The 22,654-nt window shown below is 42.1% G+C and overlaps 1 protein-coding gene across 3 annotated transcripts in view; it reads left to right on the forward strand.

The window, feature by feature from the left end:
- Positions 1-22,654, forward strand: part of sin3aa (SIN3 transcription regulator family member Aa) — a 134,548-nt gene that overhangs the window by 56,616 nt on the left and 55,278 nt on the right. For all 3 annotated transcript variants that reach the window (XM_059946067.1, XM_059946066.1, XM_059946068.1), the window contains 5 exons: positions 13,190-13,369; positions 14,861-14,967; positions 15,481-15,760; positions 19,253-19,504; positions 20,138-20,290. In XM_059946067.1, coding sequence (XP_059802050.1) covers positions 13,190-13,369; positions 14,861-14,967; positions 15,481-15,760; positions 19,253-19,504; positions 20,138-20,290 — 972 coding nt within the window. The remainder of the gene's footprint in view (positions 1-13,189; positions 13,370-14,860; positions 14,968-15,480; positions 15,761-19,252; positions 19,505-20,137; positions 20,291-22,654) is intronic.

Genomic DNA, 22,654 nt, shown 5'->3' on the forward strand with positions numbered 1-22,654 from the left:
CCTTTTCTTATTCCAACTCTATTTATGAGTGCACTGTTTTATTTACACAAGATCCATAACTAATTCAATTTGTTTAATATTATCCCAGTCATTTTATTGTTCTGTTTCTTTTTGTTTTCTCTTTAGCACTGTAGATTTATGCTTACTGCGACCCTTCCCTGACTTGGTTAGTTTGTAGTCCTATATACAGCACTTAGTAGGTACAGAAGAGATGTTGGGGGTAAATTTTTTTTATGCATAGAATGGTGAGTGCATGGAATAGGCTGCCGACAATGGTGGTGGAAGTGGATACGATAGGGTCTTTTAAGAGACTCCTGGATAGGTACATGGAGCTTAGAAAAATAGAGGGCTGTAGGTAACCCTAGTAATTTCTAAAGTAAGTACATGTTCAGCACAGCATTGTGGGACAAAGGGCCTGTACTGTGCTGTAGGTTTTCTATGTTTCTATGTTCTATGTTAACAAGTTAGTACTCAAGTCCCAGAATGGATCAAGGTGGCTTCTTTTCCCAGTACTGATGCCAGTGCCCTTCAATTGAAATCTGCTTCTTCCATACCAGTCACTGAACCATGTATATAAAACTCAATCCTGCCTCACTCTTCCCCTCCCTCCCCCTCACCCCCCTCTTCCTCTCCTCCTTGTTTTCCTCTTACTGTTTTCCCTCTTCCCCCCCCTCTGTGGACTCATGGATGTCTTGTCCTTGAGGTAGGAAGCAATGTTTTACAGCACAGGTAGGTTGATGCCTTGTGGCTGTTGAGCATAAGGACTGTTTTCTTCTGTGGTTTGTTATAAGTCAAGGTGATTTGGAGATTAGTATCTAAATGTATACATTTGCAAATGTTATCTACATACTAGAGTTTGGTGATTGAGGTTGGGGGTGACTTTACGTCTGTGTGATTGTAACAGCAATAAACAATTTCCCCATTTCCAATTTGTCCTGTACATTACTTCCACTCCAATCAGATGCTTGATGGAGATGCAGTGTGGCACTATAGTACGGAAGATTGAGAGGTGTTGGTGCAGTGATGCAGGCTGCTCTGAGATTGGGCCTGTTGGATAGGATCACAGCTTGTCTGTTTTCATATTGCAGTTAAGACAAACCTGCAAATAATGAAAGCTGAGAAAGATACTTCACATTCCCTCTCAATTTGGCAGTTGTCTGTTGTGTTTGACTTTGCATTTAGATTATGTGGATAAGATAGCTCTCTTTTGTATACAGTGCGATTTTGAGAACTATTAAGGTGAGTCAGGAGTTAGGTTTTCTCATTTGCTTTCACTTTCCATGGATCCTTTGCTTGGACAAGTCCTTTGCCCTGTCAGCTTTCTAAATAGATATAGAAAGTTAAAGTGGAAGTGGGTAAGTACAGGTTTCCCCTGCAATCCGAAGGTAGAGCGTTCCTATGAAATTGTTTGTAATCCGAAATGTCGTATAGCGAAGAAGCAATTACCATTAACTTATATGGGAAAAATTTTTGAGCATTCCCAGACCCAAAGAAATAACTTACCAAATCAAAGCAAATAACACATAAAACCTAAAATAACACTAACATATAGTAAAAGCAGGAATGATATGATAAATTTACACCCTATATAAAATAGAAATATTGTAGGTACGGTGTAGTTTCACGTATCAAACTTGGGATGGCAACGAGCCAAAATCAATTTGGAGAAAAAAAATCGGCACGTACACGCATATGTACGCACATGCGTGCACACGTACATGCATGCACAAACAACTGCCCGCAGAAGCCTTCACGGTCATTGTAGTCTTTCTCAGGGTAAACACACGTATAAAGCGAGCGTCTTTTTTTGATAAAAGTGAAAATCCTCTTTGGTTAGTGAAAACAGGTACTAACGTAAGTCTTTCGTAACAGCCAGTTGTCGTAAAGTGAATTTTGGAAAAACGGGGGCCCTGTTGAAACAAAATCATTACTGACCATTTCCTTGATGGAAAAAGTGTTGCCTCTTGATGCACTATCAGCAACCCAGCATGTGGTGAATAAGGTGTAATAAGCTTTTGGGTGCCTTAGCAATTCATTGGTGAAAACTTGTGCAATTAGAAACATTGAGACATAGAAAACCTACAGCACAATACAGGCCCTTCTGCATAGTGAAGAATTATAAGCAATATTAACTATACCACGTCCCCAAAATCATACAGAAGCATTGACCAGTTAGCAATTAGAGATGGGTGACATTTCCTGTGACCTTTGCTTCTTTCAACTCATGTCCTGAAGCATGTATTTATGAAGATGCTTTCAGACTACAATCATATTAATCAGACATCTTAATATTTATACTTATTCCACTCATTGCATTATATTTACTATCAACAGTGACGTGGACAAAATTCAGCATTCCATGGTCAGTAGGTCAGCAATTTAGCTGATTGAATGCATCAAGCAATTTTCATTCTAGATGTGCAGAATGTGTTCAGATCACTTCTTACATACGTAGAATAGTGCAGTACACCACAACAACAGGCCCTTCAGCCCATAATATCTGAGTTGACTATAGTAGCCAACTTAAACTGCACATCAGAATGCAGGTGATCTCTATCCCTTCATTCCCTACATGTTTGTTTGCCTGTTTAAATGCCTCTTAAAAAATTCTGTTGCATCTACTTTCCCCTCCCCCCTCCTCTGGCAATACATTCCAGTCATATACCGTGTGTGTTGCCTCAAAGGTTGTCTTATTTATTAGATTAAATAATTATTTGACTGGTAAGCTTCTATGTCAGAGTAATATTTCTGTACAATTGAATGACAGTAGACAATTGGAGTATTACAGTACATTTTGATGAAAGTCAGAAATTTAAATTAAATTTAAAAATGTTTTAAGTCCATTTGTTAAAGTCTTGGATGAATAGGAAACAGCTAAGTAAATAGAACCTATAAAGATACATAGCTAGTGTGTCTAAGACTTTACACTGTACTGTTTTTGTCAAAGTGGAATGGAGAGTGAGTATGTAAATCTGGCTAGAACATAAGATGTTGGGAATGGCAAGGGAAGCACCATGAGAGGGATGTGGGACAGGAGGCAGAGAAAGAGTGTCAGTGACAGAGGGTGTCGAATGTATAGGCACCCAGTACCTGGATGCCAGGCAGGTCATTTGTTTTCAAACAATTGGGTTTATTGATCATTACAGAATGTCTTTTTGGTGCTTCCTGCTCTCTCTTCCCCTTTTCCCAGTCATGATTTCCCTCACCCTGCTCCCTTCCCACTCTCAGTCCACAATATGGGCTCATATCAGAGTCAGATTTATCATTACTCACATATGTCATGATTTTTTTGTGACAGCAGTACAGTGTAATACATAAAATTACTACATACTGTGCAAATGTTTTAGGCTCCCTAGCTAAATATATGCCCCTAAAACTTTTGCACAGTAATGTATGCTAACATTAATATTTACTTTGCTACATTAATTTCATTAGCTACTGAAAACTTCATCAAAATTTCTGGTCCATCAAAGCACACAACTGGTTGAATTAGACTTATAAAGGTAGTATTGTATTATGTACTTCATAATGAAAACAGAAAATCCCTGATGTTCTCAGCACATAAGGCAACATCTATGGAAGCAGCCACGAAGTTTAGCATTTCAAGCTAATTCTGAGGAAAAAGTAGCAATAAATTGATTTTAATTTGTAGAATAGAACAAAAGAAAAGGTATGTGAGAGGATGAGGCAGGAAAGATAAAATGATAAAAAAGAAAAGTGATAAAAGATGGTAATGGTCAGTAAAGAAAGATGAGGTATAACTAGGAAAATGTTTAGTGAAGTAATCATCAAGAATTGTAAGGCTGTAGCAACCCACTTTCTGCGCAGGCGAACCGGCTCACAAATAGCCAGCGTGTGAGGAGAGACTTTGGTAATGCACCTCTGACGTAATTTCCGCCCGGAGAGGGCGGGCGCTAGGGATTAAATGCCAGCGCCGCGAAGTTTGAATAAACTAGTCTTGAAACGAGTTACCGACTGCGTATCGTTGACTCTAGCTCTGTATGTAGTACATCGCTACATTGGTGACCCTGATGGTCCAAACAGGATTTGGACCAAAGATGACCGACTCTTCATCTGTTCACGCAGTTTCACTAAAACTGCCGACTTTCTGGACGCTGCGACCACATGTATGGTTTAGCCAAGCAAAAGCTCAGTTCCAGATTCGGCAGATATCTTCTGATTCCACGCGTTACTATCAGGTGGTGAGCGCCCTTGACCAGGAGACGGCTGCTCAGGTTGCAGATTTCATACAGCCGCCCCCGGAAGAAGGCAAATATGAAGCATTCAAAGCGCTGCTCATTGGGACCTTTGGCCTCTCACGGCGTGGGGTGCCTGCCTGCTTCACCTGGACGGATTGGGAGACAGGCTGCCGTCAGCATTGATGAACGAGATGCTGGCCCTGGCTAACGGACGCAAGCCCTGCCTCATGTTCGAGCAAACGTTCCTAGAGCAACTGCCCGAGGACATACATCTGCTGCTGGCCGACGCAGATTTCAGCAACCCCCGGAAGGTGGCGGCCCGGGCAGATGTGCTGTGGAAAGCCAAGAGGGAGAGCGTGGTGTCCGTCGGTCAGATTACCAGGCCACGTACCCAACAGCAGACCTCCCAAACAGAGGCTGATCCAGACTGTGGATATTGGGGGATGTATCGCCGGTTCTGGGGTGGGTTATGTGGCGACCCACTTTCTGCGCAGGCGAACCAGCTCACAAATAGCCAGCGCATGGGGAGAGACTTTGGTAATGCATCTCTGATGTCAAAAAAGCAAGCTTTTTTGAGAAAGTAAGGAGGCATGGGATCCAGGGGGACATTGCTTTGTGGATTAAGAACTGTCTTGCCCACAGAAGGCAAAGAGCGGTTGTAGATGGGTCATTTTCTGTATGGAGGTCGATGTCCAGTGGTGTGCCTCAGGGATCTGTTCTGGGACCCCTTCTCTTCATGATTTTTATAAATGACCTGGATGAGGAAATGGAGAGATGGGTTAGTAAATTGGCTGATGACACAAAGGTTGGAGGTGTTGTGGATAGTGTGGAGGGTTGTCAGAGGTTACAGCGGGACATCAATAAGATGCAAAAACTGGGCAGAGAAGTGGCAGATGGAGTTCAGCCCAGATAACCGTGAGGTAGTTCATTTTGGTAGGTCAGATATGAAGGCAGAATATAGAATTAATGGTAAGCTTCTTGGCAGTGTGGAGGATCAGAGGGATCTTGGGGTCTGAGTCCATAGGACACTCAAAGCTACTGTGCAGGTTGACTCTGGTTAAGAAAGCATATGGTTCATTGGCCTTCATCAACTGTGGGATTGAGCTTTGGAGCCAAGAAGTAATGTTGCAGCTATATAGGACCCTGGTCAGACCCCACTTGGAGTACTGCGCTCAGTTCTGGTCGCATCACAAAGTGGAAATCATAGAAAGGGTGTAGAGGAAATTGACAAGGATGTTGCCTGGATTGGGGAGCATGTCTTATGAGAATAAGTTAAGTGAACTTGGCCTTTTCTCCTTGGAGCGACGGAGGATGAGAGATGACCTGATAGAGTTGTATAAGATGAGAGGCATTGATTGTGTGGGTAGTCAGAGGCTTTTTCCCAGGGCTGAAGTGGCTAATACGAGAGGGCAGAGTTTTAAGGTGCTTGGAAATAGGTACAGAGGAGATGTCAGGGGTAAGTTTTTTACGCAGAGAGTGGAAAGTGCGTGGAATGGGTTGCCTGTGATGGTGGTGGAGGCAGATACAATAGGGTCTTTTAAGACAGTGGTCCCCAACCACTGGGCCGCAAAGCATGTGCTACCGGGCTGCGAGGAAATTATATGATTTGGTGATATGAGTCATCTGCACCTTTCCTCATTTCCTGTCACACTTCACTGTTGAACTTAAACACACATGAGGTCATCAGTCGCCTAAACATAGGGATATCCATGAGCCAGGGATCAGTGGTTGGCCTCAGGTAATCAGCTGCCTTGTGCGGCCGGCGAGAAGTGCCGTTGCTACTGGCTTGGGGCGCGGACAGATGGGAGCGGCTCTAAACCTGTTTATCACACCAAATGTTTGTGGGGAACCCGGTGCTAAAATATTCGCAGACGACCTAATTCGGGCTCAGGGTTTCGTAAGTAGCAGAGTGGCTACCTCGCTGTGATCTACTGAATGTTGTCCCTTGAGCCAAACTTCTGTCGGCTGATAGATCCTACCTACCTACAAGGCAGGGACGGGCACGTGCCCAGTCGCACTCCTTGCTCGGTTGATCGCTCGCTCTCTCCAGACTGCACAGGGACCTCTGGCCCTTACCTTGCCTTACCTTGTTCTCTCACCCCACCCACAGCCAGCTGCACCTGGCCAAGGCATTTGGTAGCGGGCAAGTGAGAAGCTGGAGTTTGGGCCCAGAGGCTGTCTGTTGAGGCAATAAAGCCCTCAAAATGGCTTTGGTACCCTGAGTCCAAGCACCCTGCACTTAAAGACAAACCTGTTGAGTTTCTTGAGTGGAAAAAACGTGAGGAAGCAGGACAGAAGCAATTGTTGAGAGCCACGGAAACTAAATTGCGGAATAGACTGGACATAATGAACCCCCTTCGAGAATCGCTGTCTCCCATCACCCCTCAATGGGACCATCTTGTTGCAGGGAAACAAGCTCAGGGCTGCCACTGATTCAGCGATATTGGTGTGTTGGAATGATTTTATATGTTCATAGGTGGAAAATATGCGCTGTGTTTAATATCCAAACGTTACTTAAAATGTTGTGATGCTGTTGACTTATAATTGATTTATATGCGCTGTGTGCTTAGTATTAAATTCGTTAGATAAACCCTTTTAGAAACGAAATTGAGTGTATTAGCCACTTATAAATGATTTATAGTTGACTTACCACCTATAATCCGGTCGTGATTAACACCCAGCTCCCCCTGTTGGTCGGTCCACAAGAATATTGTCAATATTAAACCGGTCCGTGGTGCAAAAAATGTTGGTGACCCTTGTTTTAAGAGACTCCTGAATAGGTACATGGAGCTTAGAAAAATAGAGGGCTATGGGTAATGTTCTGAAGTAAGGACATGTTCAGCACAGCATTGTGTATTGTGCTGTAGGTTTTCTATGTTTCTATTATTTCACTGTCCCCCATTGCTACCTCGCCAGCATTGTTTTACAGCGGTCCAATATCCACTCTCAGCTCTCTTTCACACTTTATGTATCTGAAGAAAATTTTGGTATCCTCTTTAATATTATTGCCTAGCTTACTTTCGTATATTCCATCTTTATCTTCTTAATGACATTTTTAGTTGCCTTCTTTTGGTTTGTAAAAGGTTCCCAATCTTCAAACTTCCCACTAATCTTTGCTCTGTTCTATGCCCTCTCTTTGTCTTTTATGTTGGCTTTGACTTCTCTTGTTAGCCATGGCTGTGTCGTCTTTCCTTTATGATACTTCTTCTTTGGGATGAATATATTCTATACCTTACAAATTGCTTCCAGAAATTCTAGCCATTGCTGCTTTGCTGTCTCCCTGCCCGTGTTCTTTTCCAATCAATTCTGGCTGATTCCTCTCATGCCTTTGTAATTCCCTTTACTCCACTGTAGTACTAATGCATCTGACTTCTCCTCAGATTTCAGGGTGAATTCAATCATATTATTATAACTGCCCCTAAGGTTTCTTTTACCTTAAGCTTAGTAATCAATTCTGCTCCATATAACCATATAACAATCACAGCACGGAAACAGGTCATCTCGGCCCTCCTAGTCCGTGCCGAACTCATAATCTCACTTAGTCCCACCTATCCGCACTCAGCCCATAACCCTCCACTCCTTTCCTGACCATATACCTATCCAATTTTACCTTAAATGACACAACTGAACTGGCCTCTACTACTTCTACAGGAAGCTCATTCCACACAGCTATCACTCTCTGAGTAAAGAAATATCCTCTTGTGTTTCCCTTAAACTTCTGCCCCCTAACTCTCAAATCATGTCCTCTCGTTTGAATCTCCCCTACTCTCAATGGAAACAGCCTCTCAAAATTTTAAATACCTCGATCAAATCCCCCCTCAACCTTCTACGCTCCAATGAATAGAGACCTAACTTGTTCAACCTTTCTCTGTAACTTAAGTGTTGAAACCCAGGTAACATCCTAGTAAATCACCTCTGTACTCTCTCTAATTTATTGATATCTTTCCTATAATTCGGTGACCAGAACTGCACACAATATTCCAAATTTGGCCTTACCAATGCCTTGTACAATTTTAACATTACATCCCAACTTCTGCACTCAATGCTTTGATTTATAAAGGCCAGCGTTCCAAAAGCCTTCTTCACCACCCTATCTACATGAGACTCCACTTTCAGGGAACTATGCACTGTTATTCCTAGATCTCTCTGTTCCTCTGCATTCCTCAATGCCCTACCATTTACCCTGTATGTTCTATTTGGAATATTCCTGCCAAAATGTAGAACCTCACACTTCTCAGCATTAAACTCCATCTGCCAACGTTCAGCCCATTCTTCTAACCGGCATAAATCTCCTTGCAAGCTTTGAAAACCCACCTCATTATCCACAACACCTCCTACCTTAGTATCATCGGCATACTTACTAATCCAATTTACCACCCCATCATCCAGATCATTTATGTATATTACAAACAACATTGGGCCCAAAACAGATCCCTGAGGCACCCCGCTAGTCACCAACCTCCATCCCGATAAACAATTATCCACCACTACTCTCTGGCATCTCCCATCTAGCCACTGTTGAATCCATTTTATTACTCCAGCATTAATACCTAACGACTGAACCTTCTTAACTAACCTTCCATGTGGAACTTTGTCAAAGGCTTTGCTGAAGTCCATATAGACTACATCCACTGCCTTACATCAACATTCCTCATAACTTCTTCAAAAAATTCAATAAGGTTTGTCAAACATGACCTTCCGCGCACAAATCCATGCTGGCTACTCCTAATCAGATCCTGTCTATCCAGATAATTATTAATACTATCTCTAAGAATACTTTCCATTAATTTACCCACCACTGATGTCAAACTGACAGGTCTATAATTGCTAGGCGTACTTCTAGAACCCTTTTTAAACAATGGAACCACATGAGCAATACGCCAATCCTCCAGCACAATCCCCGTTTCTAATGACATCTTAAAGATCTCCGTCAGAGCTCCTGCTATTTCTAACTTCCCTCAAGGTCCTGGGGAATATCCTGTCAGGACTCGGAGATTTATCCACTTTTAAATTTTTTAAAAGCGCCAGTACTTCCACCCCTTTAATTGTCATAGGTTCCATAACTTCCTTACTTGTTTCCCACACCTTACACAATTCAATATCCTTCTCCTTAGTGAATACCGAAGAGAAGAAATCGTTCAAAATCTCTCCCATCTCCCTCGGCTCCACACATAGCTGACCACTCTGATTCTCTAAGGGGCCAATTTTATCCCTCACTATCCTCTCGCTTTTAATATAACTGTAGAAACCTTTCGGATTTACTTTCACCTTATTTGCCAAACCAACCTCGTATCTTCTTTTAGCTTTTCTAATCTCTTTCTTAAGATTCCTTTTACATTCTTTATATTCCTTGAGCAATTCCTTTACTCCATGCTGCCTATATCTATTGTAGACATCCCTCTTTTTACGAACCAAATTTCTAATATCCCTTGAAAACCATGGTGCTTTCAAACCTTTAACCTTTCCTTTCAACCTAACAGGAACATAAAGATTCTGTATCCTCGTAATTTCATCCTTAAATGACCTCCATTTCTCTATTACATCCTTCCCATAAAACAACTTGACCCAATCCACTCTCTCTAAATCCCTTCGCATCTCCTCAAAGTTAGCCTTTCTCCAATCAAAAATCTCAACTCTAGGTCCTGTCCCCTGTCCTTCTCCATAATTATATTGAAGCTAATGCTATTGTGATCACTGGACCCGAAGTGCTCCCCAACACATACATCTGTCAGCTGACCTATCGCATTCCCTAACAGGAGATCCAACACTGCCCCATCTCTAGTCGGTACTTCTATGTATTGTTGCAAAAAACTATCCTGCACACATTTCACAAACTCTAAACCATCCAGCCCTTTTACAGAATGAGCTTCCCAATCTACGTGTGGAAAATTAAAATCTCCCGCAATCACCACCTTGTGTTTACTACAAATATCTGCTATCTCCTTACACATTTGCTCTTCCAACTCACGCTCCCCATTAGGTGGCCTATAATACACTCCTATCAGTGTTACTACACCTTTCCCATTCCTCAATTCCACCCAAATAGCCTCCCTAGAGGAGCTCTCTAATCTATCCTTCCAAAGCACTGCCATAAGTTTTTCTCAGACAAGCAATGCAACACCTCCTCCTACTCTATCACACCTGAAGCAACTAAATCCAGGAATATTTAGTTGCCAATCACACCCTTCCTGCAACCATGTTTCATTAATAGTTACAACATCATAATTCCAGGTATCAATCCACGCTTTAAGCTCATCCACCTTTCTTACAATGCTCCTAGCATTAAAATAGATACATTTAAGATACTCTCCACCACCTCCTCTCTTTTCATCCCTAACAATGCATTCAAATTTATTATCCTTTTCTTTCTTCTCCCCTACATCTTCGGGCTGAGCGCATCCCTTCTCCATCATCTGCCTTTCCTCCCTCACACACTGTCTACTTACTTGCTCTACTGGTGAACTAACCTCCTCTCCCATAGTTTCCTCAAATTAGTTCCCGCCCCCCCTTCTTACTAGTTTAAAGTCTGCCCTGTAGCCCTAGCAAACCTCCCCGCTAGGATATTGGTCCCCCCAGGATTCAAGTGTAACCCGTCCTTCTTGAACAGGTCACGCCTGCCCCAGAAGAGGTCCCAATGATCCAGAAACTTGAATCCCTGCCCTCTGCTCCAATCCCACAGCCACGCATTCATCCTCCACCTAATTCCATTCCTACTCTCACTTTCGCGTGGCACAGGCAGTAATCCCGAGATTACTATCTTTGCAGTCCTTCTTCTTAACTGCCTTCCTAACTCCCTATACTTTCATTTCAGGACCTCTTCCCCTTTCCTACCTATGTCATTGGTACCTACATGTACCACGACCTCTGGCTCCTCACCCTCCCACTTCAGGATATCTTGGACGCGATCAGAAACGTCCCGAACCCTGGCACCAGGGAGGCAAATTACCATCCGGGACTCCCGATCACCTCCACAGAACCGCATGTCTGAACCCCTGATTATCGAGTCCCCTATTACTATGGTCCTCTCTTCTATCCCTACCCTTCTGAGCTACAGGGCCGTCCTCTGTGCCGGAGGCCCAGCCACTGTCACTTCCACCAGGTAGGCTGTCCCCCCCAACAGTACTCAAACATGAGTACTTATTGTCAAGGGGTACAGCCACTGGGGTACTCTCTAGTACCTGCCTCTTCCCCTTCCTGACCGTGACCCACCTATCTGCCCCCCGTGGCCCCGGAGTGACCACCTGCCTGTAACTCCTCTCAATCACTTCCTCACTCTCTCTGACCAGGCGAAGGTCATCGAGCTGCAGCTCCAGTTCCCTAACTTGGTCCCTCAGGAGCTGTAGTTCGGCGCACCTGGTGCAGATGTGGACGTCCGGGAGGCTCGGACTCCAGGACCTCCCACATCCGACACCGAGAACAACAAGCTGCCCTCACCCTCATACTTCCTGAATAACTGAAAACAACAAGAACTAAAAGGTAAGCCTACTGTGCCCTCTTCTGCCTAAGCCCCCTGAGCCCAAGCCCTACACTCTGCTCCCGGCGCACTCCGCTGCCCGCAAACGAAGCTGCCCGCTTCTTAAGGCTGCGTTCTTTTTATATCTTCCCTCCTTCCCAGGCCTCCTTCACGCGCCTGCGCAGTCCCGCCTCTCAGAACTCCAATCTGAGACGCAATTGGACAATTTGAAAATGGCCGCCGCTGCACTTCCTCTCAAAGCCTCGCTGTCCTCTTCCAAAAGAGAACTACCTCACTCAGTCTTCTCCTTTTTATATCTTCCATCCTTCCCAGGCCTCCTTGGAGGGCCTTGGTCCTTGCACCCAATCCAGAATAGCTGATCGTCTAGTGGGCTCAACCATGAGCTGCTCTAAAAAGCCATCTCGTAGACACTCTAGAAATTTTACATCCTAGGATCCAGCACCAAGTTGATTTTCCCAATCTACCTGCAAGTCCCCCATGACTATTACAACATTGCCCTTTCGGCATGTATTTTTTATCTCCCGTTGTAGTTTGTAGGCCACGTCCTAACTGCTGTTTGGGGGTTGGTAAACAGCTCCCATCAGGGTCTTTCTACACTTGCAGTTCCGTAGCTCTATCCAGAATGATTCAACACCTTCCAACCCATTGTCACCTCTTTCTAATGATTTTATTTTATTTTTTACCAACCGAGCAATGCCACTTCCTCTGCCTTCCTGTCTATCCTTTCGATACAACATGTATCCATCATACCTGCCCATGTTCAACTGTGCTTCAAGTTCATCTACCTTATTCTGTATACTGCACCTTCAGTCCTATATTCACTCTTCGATTTTGTCGCACCATGTTCAACCTTTTAACTCCTAACTTTGTCTGAGGTCTTACCAACATCTGCCTCCACAACCTCTGTATTAATTGTTTTGGCACTCTGGTTCCTTTTCCCCTGCAACTGTAGTTTAAACTCCACCATGAAGCATTAACAAACCTTTCTGCTAGGATATTAGTCCCCCTCCATTTCAGGTGCAAACATCCCTTCTGTACAGATCCCACCTTCCCTGGAAGAGAGACTGACGATCCAAAAATGTTCTAAATGTCTGGATTATTTTCAGGTTCTGATACATAAGAACTCAGCAGCCAGGGTGTATGATATATGTACAGCAGATCTGCCCTGTTGCTGCTCACTATTGGAGCAGACTGTTTGATAACACTCTTGGTGTTATCACACTGTTGGAAAAGGGCTACCAGAAGTTTTTTCCAATTTGCCCACTTAACTCCACAGAACATCCAAGCCCAGCTGAAAATATTTCTTTCTTTGTTGGATCTGGAATGTAATTGTTATTAGCAGCCTCCTGATACCATCATTTAGTTATGAGATGAGTGTCACAATTAGATGTTTAAAACTTCCACTTTCTCCACAGGTGATTGAAGCAGCTTGATACTTTTTTGAGCAATGCATACAAAGGGTCAGTAATTCATGGGTAGTTTCAGTGGAAGTTGCATCTATTTTTTTTTGCTCCAGGTTTCAGCAATGCCTCAAAGCTCTGGCAGTCACAGCCATACTCCAGCTGTACATAGTGGCCACCATCATACTGCACCAGTTCCCCCTCATGGACAGCAGGTGGTAACTCAGAGCCATGCTCATCCTCCAGGAGCACCAGCCACACCAGTCCAAGGACAGCAGCAGTTCCAGAGGCTAAAGGTGAGATGTAATTTCTGTAGGAGAGCCCTAACATTCTTGAAGGCGAAGGTTAAGGTATCTGAATTGTGTTTATGAACTTAATACCGTCTACGATTTGTTGCTGTTGTTCTCCCATCTTATCTATTTATTTGTTTAGCAGTACAGCGCGGAGAAAGGCCCTTCAAGTCATGCTGCCCCAGAGACCCCCAACAACCCTGATTAACCCTAACTTCATCATGGGACAATTTACAATGACTAATTAACCTACTTGGTATTTCATTGGACTGTGGGAGCAAACAGGAGCACCCGGGGAATACACACACATTCCAAGGGGAGGACGTGCAGAGACTCCTTACAGACAGTGCCAGAATTGAGCTCTGAACTCCAGTGCCCTGAACTGTAGTAGCGTTGTGCTAACTGCTACGCTACCATGATGCCCAAGTTATCTTGGCATTGAAATATGTGGTGGCACTCACATGTTTTGATGTGTATGTGATAAATTAATAAATCCGTATCTGAATTTAAAGCGTATTTTTCTCATCTGTTGATGTATTCCTCAAGTTATCCTCTGTGTGAATTAAAGACATCCACTTGTCATTTAGACTTAATTAAAACAAAGGGAATGACAGTGTTTGAAATAGTAGATTTACATAGACATTGTAATCAGGATATTAGTCTTGCAGTTAATATGCATGACAAGAAAGTGACATGAGTTCATCGTTAGAATGGATACATTTTAGCTCATCATTAAAAGAACAAAAAGTTAGGATGTGTTTTGTGTAAGATCCGGGAATTCTTTATCTGTAAATAATATAGCATATAAGAACATGGTGAAAGGGAAGAGAAATGATTTGTGAAACAGCAACTCTTTTGGATACAAGGCATAGGGTGCTGAGTCGATAGGATTCTATGAACGGGTTCTAATGATGTCATTTAACCATAGTTTTGAAACGGAAGTGGTTTAATAACAGCAACTAAAACCACAACATGTACAGTGATACGATGATTGCAGTTTAGAAATGTTGAGTTATTCGACTTCTGGCAAATGCTTGTCTGACCACTTCTTGCTGCCTTGATGGTTGGCTGACTGACATGGTTTAAACGTTGATTGGATATTACTCTTAGTACTCTTCGTACTAATTTAAGAATTGAATTATCTGTTACAGCAGATATTGACTCTTCTGTGGTTGGTTGTTTATCTCATACTGTACAGGAACATGTGGTATTGTCTGTCATTACAATGTTAGAGGGTACCAGTCTTACATTTCACACACATTCAAAAAACTCTGCGGTGTAAGGAAGGGGCCATATTTAACATTAAAAATAATGCAGGATGCTTTTATGTTTTACTGTAGCAAACTGAATGAATAATCTTTTATTTACAATGATTTTGTATGGAATGTTCTCATCTGAAATTGATATATCCTAACAGCTCTAAATTATAGGTGAAATGTCAAAATGCTTTTGCATGTTTTCAAGTTAACATAATCTTTTTACTTTGTTTCATGTTAGGTGGAAGATGCTTTGTCATATCTTGACCAGGTGAAATTGCAATTTGGAAACCAGCCTCAGGTTTACAATGACTTTCTAGATATTATGAAGGAGTTCAAGTCTCAGAGGTAAGAGTGAATGGAGGTATTTTTTAAGCTGCCATGCTGTATTGATGGCTGTATTTGTTTTCTCAAGAATAAAATGCTGGAGGAACACTGCAGGTCAGGCAGCATCTACGGAAAGGACTTAAGAAGAGTTTCAGCCTGAGACGTTAACTTTATTCCTCTCCGTGGATGCTGTCTGTCCTGCTGACACCCTTCAGCGTCTTGTGTGTGTTACTCTGGATTGCCAGCATTTGCAAAATCTCTTGTGTTTATTATTTGTTTTCTCAACATATGTCTGTTAAATTGATAGCAACTGCAACATTTATAGGAGTTTCCACTCAGTTAAAGTGGGAAAGCATGTGCAGAGAGTTGGCAGACATGATGTGGGATCTCATTAAAGATTCGTATTAGTCAAAATGACACAGATTCAAGGAAGTTAAATAATTAGTAAACTATGAGGTTATTTTATGCAGATTGTAGCTGCCCTACTCATAGTCTTTCAAACTTTAATTGCCTTTCTCCTCTAAAACATTGCAGCATTGATACCCCTGGGGTGATTAGCCGGGTATCTCAGCTCTTCAAAGGGCACCCTGACCTCATTATGGGCTTCAACACCTTCCTGCCTCCAGGCTACAAAATTGAGGTGCAGACTAATGACATGGTGAATGTGACGACACCTGGACAAGTCCATCAGATCACTCCACAGCATGCTGCCCAGCCACAGTCTCAGCAACAGCACCAGCAGCAACCCCAGCAGCACACTGCCCCTGCACCGGCACAGCCAGCACCACAGCCACCACCGGCCAAAATCACCAAGGTGAGCATGGCGAGAGTAATATGTCGTCGGTTTAATGTGTCAGCCTTGCATTTTCTGATTCAGTTTTACTTGTTTTTGGGTTTGCCTGACCTTTGATGCAGGCAAAGTCAGGACCTACACTCACTGTTTACCTGGTGCCAACCGGAGTAGAGCTGCACAGCTTATTGATGCATCACTATGGCACCTTCCTGAATGCAGGGTTCTGTTTGAGTTCACAGGTCAAAAATGAGACCAGGAACTTAGTTCCCAGGTGATAGAAAATTTCTACATCCCTTCAACTGTTGGCAAATCCATCCCGCTGGTCTCCCAAACACTGCATATGCGGGCTGCATGCAAGTTGGATTCTTGTAAGACAGGGAAGACATGTATTTATATTTTTCTTACTTTCTTGTCAATTGCCTTCCTTTAACTGGAAGGGTAAACTTTGGAGCTGAAAACACCAGCTTAGATTGATGCTGATGCTGTTTTAGAAAGGTATGATTTAAAGCAAAAGTAATTGTCAGGTTTTGTATAAAGCCTTGTAATGATAATAAAATCCACAGCTTTGAGATGCTCATCTCAGAAAAGAAAGCACATAATGACCAGTGTAAAGGATTGAATCATGCTGTAGCACAATTAATTCATCATTAGTGACATCTTGTTAATCTGTTCAGACTCTGCTAGCAGAACTTTGGTTGGATTTATTTGATGATATCTTTTAGTGCGCGTTCATTTATTAACGGAATAATCTTAAAATTGTCATCAGATTAAAATATACCTTGTTGCTTTTCAGCTTGGAACGAGAACCTTATTCTAAGGAATCTTGAGCATACATGATAGTACTTAACTAAGAATGTGTCTTCAAGATTCCGTAAGATATTTCTGCTCTCCATCGTCAGGAGGATACATTTTTTCCCCGAAGGGCTTTTATTTTAATACATTGTTAAGTTTCCTTTAAACATTAATTTTGTAATGCTAACGTCAATGGGGGCAACTGTTAATTATAAGCAAGACCTTCAAAGCTGAGAACAGCTATTCCAATTGTAAACTTGCCTTCAGAGGTAGATGGGATGGCTCACTATCATTCTTTCTAGGTATTCAAATGCTTGGTTTCTCTCTCCTTGATTTTATCCTGGTTTCTTCACTTTAAATGAAATGCTAATAGCATTTTATGGATATCTTGGTGTTACAAACCATTTTGTAAAATTACTGCATTTTCATTCAGGCTGGGAATGAGTGAGAGCTAAAAAGTTTATTTTTCTTTAACAGCTTTCTTTTGGAGATATTTTGTCAAACTGTAGACACTCAACAGTAAAAATAGGAACCGTGAAGAAACTCTTTGGTGTGGTGAACAACTCTCCTCATCAAAAATATTCCTTTGAAAAATAATATTTAATATTGGTAACTGCGCACAGTCTTTTTTAAGAACACTGATCTTTTTAGAATGTTAGCTGAGTGTTGTGATGTTTTATCTTTGATTAATTTTATCCATTAAATGCACTTTATCTATGGTGAAAATAGCCATTAATACATTTGCTGTAGCCATGGATGTGTAACACAATAAATTTTAATTCATTATCAATCAAATTAATTTATTTTATTAAAACAAGTTTATCAAGCTTTCATTTTCTCCCCATTACATTGATAGTAGGAATAGGACATTTTATCCTTTGGCTTTGCTCTGCCATTAAGCAAGATCATAGCAGATTTTCTACCTCAATACTTTCTTCCTAATCCCATTCCCTTGATTCTCCCAGTTTCTGTCAATCCCACTTCTAAATATACTCAGAATCATGTTTAATATCGTCTGCATAAGTCATGAAATTTGTTGTTTTGCAGCAGCAGGGCAGTGCAATATATAAAAAACTATGAATTATATATATATATAAATAGAGAGATATTGTGTGTGCGCGCACACTTATTTATTTATTTATTTATTCATTTATTTATTTATTTATTTATTTATTTATTTATTTTGATATATTTTTTGTGTGTGTGTAGTACAAAAAGAGAGGAAAAAGTAATAGTGAGGTACTGTACACGGATTCATTGTCTGTTCAGAAATTTGATTGTGGAGGGGAAGAAGCTGTTACTAAAATGTTAGATGTGCTTTCAAGCTCCTGTACCAACTCCTTGATGGTAGCCATGAGGAGGGCATGTCTTGGGTGATGGGGGTTCTTAATGATAGATCCTGCCTCTTTGAAGCATCATCTTTTGCAGGTGTCCTCGATCCTGGAGATGCTAGTGCCCATGGTGGAACAGATATATTTTGCAACTTTCTGCAGCTTTTTCTGATTCTGAGTAGAGGCCGTTCCATACCAGACTGCGATGCAACCAGTTAGAATGCTCTCCAGTGCAATCTATAGAAATTTGAACAATCTTCTGAGTGAAGAGAGTTATCCTGACCTCAGCCCTGAATCACATATTTCTTTTTAACTCATGAAAACCATAGGCTTGTTCTATTCAAGTTTATTACATTTTGGGAGTAATGCACATGATACTAGAAACTCTTATCATTATTTCAGAATATTGTTGGTTGGTTGGTTTGATAGTACTGGCTAAGATAAAAAGTTAGCAGAAACCTTTCTAACTGGGAGAGTGGCACAGTACAAAAGATTTTGTTTTTTCATCTATATCTATAGTTCGGGTAGATGGAGCTCATCAGCCCTGGAAGGCGGTCCATCTAAGAGAGGGAAAACTCTGATTTCAAGCCTCCGCTGCCTTGCGGCTATACCCACTCATGGGAAAGGCTTTGGGAGTAAACCCTAAGGACAGATCTGGAGCTGGAGTCCCTAAGGCAGTCCAACATTGCCTTCAACCTTGCTCTGGCAACTCCTGCGATGTAACTGGTGGCGAGCTGTATCGGCCCTTGCCCTTCCCTTGGACAACATCGGTGTCGTGGAAAGGAGAGTCTTGCTGCTTGGGCAACTCCCGGTCTTCCATACAACTTTGCCCAGGCCTGTGCCCTGGAGAGGACACAGACTTTCCAGACACAGATCCATGGTCTCACGAGTCTAACGGATGCCATCACATCTATAAATACGGAGGAATTTGTAAAATGCAGAGTGACAGGAAAGGGATCGCTTTATGCAAGCCCCTCTGATGTTGTGCAAAAGTAATATTACTGTATCTCTATGACTGATAGCAATTATAGGGTCTGGACTCTCATTTCTAAGGAATTGCATAAAAAGAAATAGTGTTATGGGACATCCATCAGCTCTTGTTAGTTGAGCGCTGCATGTCCCACTCTCCACTTTCCTGAATAACTACATGATATGCATCTATAGGTTCTGAGTTTTAAATCACAAAGCCAGTCACATCAAAGACTAAGCGTAGCCATATCAAGATAATAGATAAATACAGATAGTTGTATGCCTTTTATTTAAGTAGGCAAGAGCAAGTAAAATGATATTGTTCCCCTTCCAGAGTTGTGATAACAAGTTAACTGATAAATTATGCAGAGTTGTTCTTGGGATTTTAGTGAAATGTAGTTCACTTTGTATACTTTTGCAGCCTCTACAGTCACAGACACATACACCAACCAGCCAACCAAATGCAGTAATGGCTCCGTATGCTTCTCCTCGGTCACCTCCAGTGCAACCTCACACCCCAGTCACGAGTGCTCACACCACCACACCACCCATGCAGAACAATCAGCCTGTGGAGTTCAATCATGCCATCAACTATGTCAACAAGATCAAAAACCGCTTCCAGGGGCAGCCTGACATCTATAAGGCCTTTCTGGAAATCCTACACACATACCAGGTAAGGAAGCTCACACCATTTCAAGCTTTTGCCCAAATATTTTGTTGTCTTCTTCGTTGTTTAACACTTTCAGTACATTTATCTGTGTATCTCCTTATCTATTTTTACCATTTTCTTTCTATTCTTTTTCAGTTCTCTCGTTTTAATTGTTTGTATCTAAGTATCTCTTCTATTAATTTTTCCTTTACATGACTGTTAAAAAGAATACACTTTCCCATGTGTTGTGAGCTCATCTTGCCACTCGTGTGATCAGTGCCTATTTGTAGATGAGATAGTTGATCATTGTATATCATGGGTACCAAAGGGCAGCTTCTCTGTAATAGCAATTCATGTCTAGGAAAATGAATACAATTACTCAGCTGTATTTTTACATCTTCTCTGTTATGATGCCGTAATGAATGTTGTCAAGAATGCGGAAAGGTGGGAGTTCATGGTGTTGAATGGGAAGGGGGGGGGGGTGGAAGAGATGAAGGGCATGCTTTGACATTAGCAACTAGAAAGATAAGCAATTTTTTTTCATAAAAGAATAGATATGTAGATTCAATTCACAGTGAGTCCCCACCCTTTCGTGCCACATGTTAATCAGTGACTGTCTCGTTTACAAGAAGCTTTAAATATTTTTTGCTGTTACAGAAGGAACAACGGAATGCAAAAGAAGCTGGGGGAAATTACACGCCAGCATTGACTGAGCAGGAGGTATATGCCCAAGTAGCAAGGCTCTTTAAAAACCAGGAAGACCTTCTGTCAGAATTTGGCCAGTTCCTGCCTGATGCCAACAGCTCAGTTGTGAGTATTGTTGAATACTGTTTGCCTTGGTACGGAACACTCTTCTAAGTTGTTCATTATCATCCAGTTGTACTGAAGTGTCCAGAGCTACAGTGGTTAAGCTAAAAATGACAAACCATTTTATTCAACCTTTGCAGCCAAGGATATTATTAATTGGAGCAGATATCAGTATTAGAAATTTATAAGATTTCTGGAGAGGAGAAGAAGTAGGTGAACACCACAATTATCTGAATTGAAATGCTTTATCAATTGCATTGAGGGTAAAAGCCTACATTATCTTTCGTGATATTCCTAACAAAATACTCTCTCTTACTCCTCACCTCTTGATTGAGCGGCAACTTATTAAAATTGTGTTGCTTGCATTTTTGTCTAAATTGATGGTTTAGGATTTGTGTAACTGTGCCTTGAAAAAGTATCCAGCCCCCAACCCTTTGTTCACATAAATGAGTATTATAACCAGAGATTTGATCAATTTAATTGAGAATTTTATTTGTGAACCAGTCCCTGTTGCTGGAAAGCATTCCCATAACATGATACTACCTCCACTATAATTTACAGAAGGGATGGTGTTTACCTGGCTGATGTGCAGTAATAGATTTACACCAGTGTTCTACTTTGGTCTCATCCAACCACAAAACGTTCAGAATTACCGGCATATGTCATGAGATTTGTTAACTTAGTGGCTGCAGACAGACAGACAGTACAATGCACATGATAAATAATATGTATAAAAATGTGAAACCCCCTTATACTGGGTGTCTCTGGAAACCTGGCTTTTAGCCACTTGCTGAAGCCACTGGATTCCACGGCGATAAACCCAACTTTCTCCAGCTTCTTACATCTAGGGTGTATACAACTTTGGTTCCGCCAAATCCATGAGGTTGGGATGTCTTGCACCCAAACCCTGGTTTGTGTGAATGCTGTGTGATTTACTGCCCCCAGCAACAAATAACAGATCATACACTGCATACAACTAAAAAGAAGTATATTTAAGATTGTTAATTTAAGCAAACAGTTATTAAATGAAAGATAAAACCAAAAAGGGCCCATTACTCTTAAACAGTCAAATGTGCACTTGAACTTGTCTGTCACTCACGTGCTGGTCCCTCGGTCTGTATGAAAGCACACACCACCTTCCGAATGTTGCTCGCAATCCATCTCGAACAAACTGGTCTCCAACAGTATTCCAAACACGAGGAAATCTGCAGATGCTGGAAATTCAAGCAACACACACAAAATGCTGGTGGAACGCAGCAGGCCAGGCAGCACCTATAGGGAGAAGCACTGTCGATGTTTCGGGCCGAGACTCTTCGTCAGTCCTGAGGTATTGGCCCGAAACGTCAACAGTGCTTCTCCCTATGCGTACTGCCTGGCCTGCTGCGTTCCACCAACATTTTGTGTGTGTTGCTGCGACAGTATTGGTTATTTCATTTTGAAGCCATTCATCTGCACAAAGCTCCTTGTGCAACAGCCATCTTTTACCCCTGTTACTTCCAGCTCCCACCAACAAGGACTTTCAACCCAGCGTTCTCTAGAACCTTCCCCCAATTCCATTATCCTGATTGGCTGACAGCGCATTCCTAAGTTGAATAACAAGCCTCTTATCTTAGCTCAATCCCAAACAGATTGAAAGCAGAATGGTCTGCTCTTACAGAACTGCTAAAATGAAATACCTAGAGCATAGCAGTAAAAGTCTTAACTAGGGTGTTACATATGTATGTTAAATAGTTACATTAAAGATAGTAGTGCACAAACAGAAATAATAAAAAAGTGAGGTAGTGTTTGTGGGTTCAACGTCCATTTAGGAATCAGATGGCAGAGGGGAAGAAGCTGTTCCTGAATCACTGAGTGTGACCCTTCAAGCTTCTGTATCTCCTTCCTGATAGTAACAGTGAGAAGAGGTCATGCATGTCCTGGATGATGGGGGTCCTTAATATTTGACGCTGCCTTTCTGAGGCTCCGCTTCTTGAAGATGTTTTGGGTACTATGGAGGCTGGAACCCATGATGGAGCCCACTAACTTCACAACTTTCTGTAGCTTCTTTTAATCCTGTCCGATAGCTTCCCCCCCCCACCCCACCCCCACCAGTACCAGTACCAGACAGTGATGCAGCCTGTCCGAATGCTCTCCAGGTACATCTGTAGAAGTTTTTGAGAGTATTAGGTGACAAACCAAATCTCCTCAAACTTCTAATGAAATATAGCTGCTGTCTTTCCTTCTTTATAGCTATATCAATATGTTGTGTCCAGGTTAGGTGCCAGGTACTTGAACTTGCTCACTCTCTCCACTTCTGATCCCTGTATGGGGATTGGTTTGAGTTCCCTCATCTTACCCTTTCTGAAGTTCACAATCAGCTCTTTGGTC

Source organism: Hypanus sabinus, chromosome 21 (genome assembly GCF_030144855.1).
Source record: "Hypanus sabinus isolate sHypSab1 chromosome 21, sHypSab1.hap1, whole genome shotgun sequence".
Taxonomy (NCBI): domain Eukaryota; kingdom Metazoa; phylum Chordata; class Chondrichthyes; order Myliobatiformes; family Dasyatidae; genus Hypanus; species Hypanus sabinus.